General features: G+C 35.4%; 2 protein-coding genes across 2 annotated transcripts; both read right to left on the bottom strand.

Moving 5' to 3' along the window:
• Positions 1-252: 252 nt before the first annotated feature.
• LOC141724013 (protein disulfide isomerase-like 2-2) lies at positions 253-3724 on the bottom strand. The gene is made up of 7 exons (XM_074525999.1): positions 2494-3724; positions 2304-2401; positions 2145-2200; positions 1827-1944; positions 1632-1659; positions 1444-1535; positions 253-1351 (listed from the first exon to the last, which is right to left on the bottom strand). Exons 1-7 carry the CDS (start codon positions 2503-2505, stop codon positions 1147-1149), a joined length of 609 nt encoding a protein of 202 aa, XP_074382100.1. The 5' UTR covers positions 2506-3724; the 3' UTR covers positions 253-1146.
• Positions 3725-3861: 137 nt separating this feature from the next.
• LOC141660063 (uncharacterized) lies at positions 3862-6012 on the bottom strand. Its single transcript, XM_074467023.1, has 2 exons — positions 5204-6012; positions 3862-5072 (listed from the first exon to the last, which is right to left on the bottom strand). The coding sequence occupies exons 1-2, from the start codon at positions 6010-6012 to the stop codon at positions 3974-3976; spliced, it is 1908 nt and encodes a 635-aa protein (XP_074323124.1). The 3' UTR covers positions 3862-3973.
• Between the last annotated feature and the right edge of the window lie 474 nt (positions 6013-6486).

Raw genomic sequence — 6486 nt, 5'->3', positions numbered from 1 at the left:
TTGCCTTTTGGAAGAGGCAGCCTTTGAGGAGGAAGAGGGAGAGGAAGAAAGTTGGATTTTACATGCCAGACATTATCCGTTCCATTGCAAGTATTCTTGTTATCATTTTTCGCAACAATCTTTTGTGGTTTCCTCGTGCGAACAGAAGTGGCTTCAACTCGGGAGAAATTTCCCATGTCCTCTCTCTCCTCCTCCTCTATCAGGTGCTAGGGTTGAAGGAGAGAGAGAGGGAGAGAAAACTTAGGCTTTGATGACATTGAAATTTGAATATATAGCCTATGGTTTGTAAAGTGGAGGTTGAGAATGTAACTAGGTATTGACATGGTTCACTGCATTATGAAATGTGGTTCAAAGATTTTGTACATGATTTGCAATTAAATTACATTTCTATCAAGAGCATTGTCATCTCTGTTACTACTCTCAACGTAACATATCTATTATATTATTGATAAGAAAGGATATGTATCAGAATTGACTGATATTTTCTAATTTCAGATTTGAAACAGAGTAAATATGTAAAACTGCTGAAGTAATCTATTTAGAAATATAATTTTCTTCCCTCGTTCAGAATTACATTTCAGGTGCAAAACATGCACTTCATTACTGTTAAACCTATAAATATTACATTTCCCACACCAGGGATGAGACTAGACGTGTCTCTTGTAGTTCTGTTGAACTTGGGGCCATCAAGCAAAGGCAGACAGGATATTCTTCTGGAGAGCGAACTGATCGGCTTTCGCGGAGTTAATCGACTACAAAATCGCAGCACAACGGTTGTACCTCCAGATCATAGGTAAATGAATGGTCTTGGGGAATTAAAACATAAGAGAAATAGGGCTGCTGGACACATGAGTTTTCTTAAATAGCACAGGACAGACCATAAACAACGTCTATGTTCAATCCAAAACTTCTTTTCATTCCTGATATATTAGGTCCCTCAATGGGGCTACTTGTAATATATGTACTGAGATCTAACACGCAGTAATCTGTATGACTATATCTGATTCTACCTATGACAGTAAATACAGCAACAAGAATAGTAGACTATAATAGTTTTAATGAGGACACAGAGTTCACAAGATACTGCAACTAGATGTTCAGTCTCATACTCTCACCATGTGTTTCCCTTAGTTTTTAATTGTGGACTCAAACTTTTTCAACTAGTTTACTCGTTAGATTGGGGGGTAAATGTAGATGATAGCAGAATAAAATGTGAATGACATCAGTAAAATCTATGTTTGGTTGATACAGACATAGATTCTTCACCAAGTCGTCCAGGTCTCTTCCACCATCGTATTCTTCACCAGCTTTGGGAAAGAATTTTGGAGTCGGAAAGCCATTAACACCATACCTACATAGGAAATGTAGACCAGATATCGTATTTCAGAAGTTAACAATTAAATAAAAAAGGCAGTTCTTGCCATTCAATTTATTGGAACTTACTTTTCGCCAATATCCTTGTGGATGTCAGCATCAATATTAGCTATTACTACATCTTCTTTCAAGTTAAAGGCCGATGCAACCATTTCATATATCTACAAGTTGACAGAATGATTAATCTAGATTCAAATAATGATCAGCAATTGGTTTATCCAGAAGTTTCATGACTCAGGAGGGAAGTCATTACTTACAGGAGCAAGGTTATTGCAATGACCGCACCTGCAAAATGTATGGCCAAATCTGAAATCTATTTGACAAGTCCTCGTCGTGTAAATATGTAAATGTTATCTTTATTACGGGATACGCATTTACCCCACTTAAGCACATCATGTCAACAATATGAAAACAACATTGAATAACTAGATTGAATACCCATTCATTCTTACCAGGATGCATACAACTCAACCAGGACATCTTTAGTCTTATCCAAGACAATCTCATCGAAGTTATCAGAATTCAGTACCACGACACTTGAGGGCACTACAACTATCTCAACGTTTGTACCTAAATAAAAAGATAGCATATGCATTCTCAGTATCCTCTGATAGAGTTCAATAAAAAAAAACACCTTCCGTTGCACATATATCCCTACTGAGATTGCAATACAGACTAAAAATCATGACAAAAAAAACCCAAAACAAAGACATCTAAGCAGCTATACCATGAACATAAAGACAACTATAAAGCTACAATGAAGTGACTACCTCCTTCACTATTCACAAAGTCAACAAGGGCTTCTGCAGTGCGAGCGCCTCCATACCTTTCCAGTTTCCAGGAAAGATAAACATTACAAATGGATCATTGTAAGAGCATGCATAAGTAACCAAATTTTGCAAATTATATATCATGGTGCAGAAGCTCACAATTTGGGCTCCAAAGACCCTATAGGAAACCACTGAATGGTGGGGTACCGGGGAACTCCAAATATGTTGCAAGTTTCCTTTTGCTCATCACAATCTACCTGCTCAACAGTGATCCAATCATGAGGAAAGTTAGTTAAAGGTCAGTTTCATGATTAAAAATGGAGGAAAACATAAGAAGCGGGTTTTTTACATTAGACCACATGTTAATGATCACAAAGCAAAACCTTTCCAATTAAAATAGATTTTGCTTTCTTGAAACTTGAACCAAGCTTCTCAAATCGAGCTTTTTACAGTGCCCACACCTGCAACAATGCACATCTAAGATTTCTGACCAGATATAATTCACCCATATATTAAAGGTTTTCCGCAGTACCTGATCTTCCCCTAGGTACGGGGAAGAGGCCGATAAAAAAAATGAACTGCTTAACAGTATTGATCCAACTAAGGCCTAGTTTGTTTAGATTTAACCCTACTATATAACTTGAAGTTCATTGGATTATAAAAAAGCTGCAGTGTTTGATTTGTTGTATTTTAAATTGGACAAAGTAATTTAAGTTCTAAGATTTTTATAGTTACCATAAAACATGCCTGGTTCCTACAAGTTACATAGTTATCTAAGTGCAAAATCATTATCTACTTACCAAAATTAATTATATAATCTCTAGTTACATAATAACAAAACAAAGACAAACATTTCATTTACCATGAAACCTCTAGTTGTAACTTAATTACGTGGAAGTTCAAGTACCCTACGTAATTATAAAATTGAGGAAACAAACGAGGCCTAAACCGCATCCACATTTGCTCAAAACACAAGAACAGAAGCAAGTAAAGAAGACCAAGGTATGTGAACTGATATCTGTTAAGCTCTATATCATCATTTTCTTTTCAGAGTATGGCCGACCTACTTATTACTATTATTAGTAGCGGAATCTACTTACTACACATACCGGCTTATAATCCAGTGAAGATAAAAAGAGTCCTGAATTTGGAATAATAGCAATCATTTAAATTCTTCTAGTGAGGATAAAAAATTCGTAGCATCTAGAGCCTCTACCACAACCAACCATACGAAGATATATTATGAAATTACGGAAACAACTAAATAACATCTGATAACATGTTCCACTTGTAATGCTTGCAGTAAATAACACATATTGAACTTGTAATATGGGAACTGACAGATTTGTCTTTATGTTTTATTCATACAGCACTAGTTTACACACTTTCGGGTAGAAAGAGTTTGGAGAGTCATTTGTAATCCTCCTTGAGCCTGTGTGCCCTTTCGCTTGTTGTCAGCCTGTGGTGTTTACCTCTCTCTATTGACTATTGAGGTTTTTCCACGTATATCTAGTGTGTCAATACTACTGTTTTTCTGAATTTAATCACATCAAATCTATATTCTGCTTCCAATAATTCTTTATAATCCTTACATCAACTATCATAAAAAGGAAACGGAATAACATTTCCATTTCAAATTATATGATGCACGCATATTGTTGTTACGAATTTCCTCCAACACAAAAGCTAATGCGGATGAGATGGTAAACAAAGTCAGTAATACAAAAGCTATATAGATTTGATAAACTCGCCATTTTTCTTGTATATATATATATTTGAATTGAACACACTGGAGTTGGTAACCATCAGTATATATATGCAACACAAAGTTATGAATCTGGATAGCACCACCCCAAACCCCGCTTCCTGTAGCAGAATATGGTACTTTTACATGGTGTACACTGGAGAACCGGTATACCAAAGCTTTCCCCATCACAGTTCCTGCATCGACGAACCTTTTTGTTCAAAACAAATGTGAGTGCGTGGGGATGGACTTGGTCTTTAATTTTTATATCAGTAGCCCCAAACTTTACATCTTTGTAGTAGAGATGAGATAAGTTTTCAACACAATATGTATGAAATGAAAGATCACACTTACTGCAATGATAAAACCATTTATTTGTGTCTATTTCCTTAGGGCAAAACTCACAGTCGTAGTCATGCTCATGATCATTGACCATGCCAGTATCATATATCCAGTCCAGCGGATGAGGATCCCACCTGTTTTTGCATGTTCTTGCCTTCGTAATACATTTTCCACATATATCGAACTTGCACTTTTTACATCGGTACTTAATTTGAACACCAATAGCATGTATGGATGCATTACAATCATTAATCGTATTGTCTAAAACTTGATCGAGTTGGTGACAGTGAGCTTCGTGTTTGATAACTTTGGGTAAGCTCACACATCCAATATGAATACAACTGAACTTCACACTATCAGATGCTGTCACTTCCAAATTATCAATAAAAAATATACCATTGCAGTAAAATCCGCAACCTTCACACATGAAAAGCTGGAATGGTTCAATAAACTTATTTGAAAATAGCTTTTTACCAGGCCAGAGGTGGTGCTCAATCTCTTGAGGAAACTCAGCACAGAATTTATGTAAAACGTATTTGCAAGGAACACAAGCATAGAATAGACTGTCAAAAGTTTGAATGGGTTTGACACAACCATCGCAAAGCAATAGTATGTCATCGTCATTTTTCTTATCAAACAACTCACTGGTTGTGATGAGCTTAAGATCATGTTTGTGAGACCAATGTTTAATATAATTTGTTGCACTAGAGATGATGTTACCGTTAGAAGAATGAGACAGAGTAACCGTATCTTTGATAAATTGCTCAAGCAAAAGATTATGGGATAATTCATCAGCTGCTGGAAGGTGCACCAAATTAGGATATGTTTCGTTCTCACTTGAACTGAAAATACCAAAATACATAGAGAATTAGTGTATGTACATTGGAAAGATGAGAAATAATTACATATATATCTAACAATATATATATATATAGATAGATAAATGTAAATATAGATGTACAAGAAATATCACCTCAACATTGGACTTGATCTAGCACATTGAAAATGAGTGAAATATCTGCAGCTGTAACAACAGTAAAGCCAGTCTAGCGTATACAGCCTCTCACTGCAGATTCTACAAAACTGAGGAAATTTGTGGTACACTTGAGGAAGAGAAAATGAGAGGATGAGAGCATGTTTATGAAATTGAAATTGGGAAGAGTGAGGTGCATCTCCACAACTTTTGTGAATCCAAAACTGACATTTGGTGCATCGATAAGATGAGTCTAATATATTAGTATCATTTACTTTGCAGGCACAACATTTGAATGAGGACGGTTGCTCGATTGAGGCTAATGGATGACTGTGACCTGGATGCTCGAATATGGGGTCCTCTTTGGACTGCTCAACATGGATTATAGCACACATGAGGCAAATATATGAATAGTCGGAACTACTGTTATAGCAGAACCCAAACCATGAGCGGAAACATAGCTTACAATGCACTATAAGTGAAAACAACCTATCTGTAGTTACTCGGGGAAGTTTATGAAAAACGAGAAACTGTTTCTGGTTAGTAGGGTCTACAATCTTAAGGGGTAACTCTGCACAGGTTTTATGAAGTAAAAATCTTATACAAATATGTACGACACCACTAGCATCAGTACTAGTAGGGCAGCTGGTGCTATTGCTGCAACTGTAAACAGATGATTTACATGAATCTATTCGTTTCAGGCAGCCATGACAAGCATGAAAACCCTTTTTAGCAACATAAGTTTCATTTAGAATTAGCAAGTGCTCGTGAGCAACGTGCTTTATACCTATATCATTTTTTTCTTCCATCTCTAATTTATTGTGAAGCCAATGAAATATCAAACACCATATATAGAAGCGAATATATGATTTCTCACACAGACAGACATATGCGTGTAATCAAAGACATGCATCCAAACTTTTAATATAAAGAAGAAGAATACGTAAACATTGACTCAAAGTTAAATCAACCCAAAGGGGATCGACTCCTTTTTATAAGAATTATTTTATTTTGCTCTATATAATTCCTATAAGACCATGATTTATGCAAATGATCAGCTCCCTCATTTTCTTTTTAAATTTTACATTTCAAATCATCCATCCAATATTTATTTTTCCTTTCTGAATAATTTTTTTAAATTTTACTTCCAACAAATTAATATACATCATTTAATCATGTGTTCTTTAAAAAATTAGAAATATACAATCTTAACAAGAAGCCTTATATTTTTTTAATTTTAATCCATGCTAAGATTTTAATTCACGTTAAAAAAAGTAGATATT

Source organism: Apium graveolens, chromosome 5, assembly GCF_009905375.1.
Source record: "Apium graveolens cultivar Ventura chromosome 5, ASM990537v1, whole genome shotgun sequence".
In the NCBI taxonomy this organism is placed as follows: domain Eukaryota; kingdom Viridiplantae; phylum Streptophyta; class Magnoliopsida; order Apiales; family Apiaceae; genus Apium; species Apium graveolens.
Note: the sequence above shows the minus strand (reverse complement) of the source record. Positions and strands in the feature narration are given on the sequence as shown.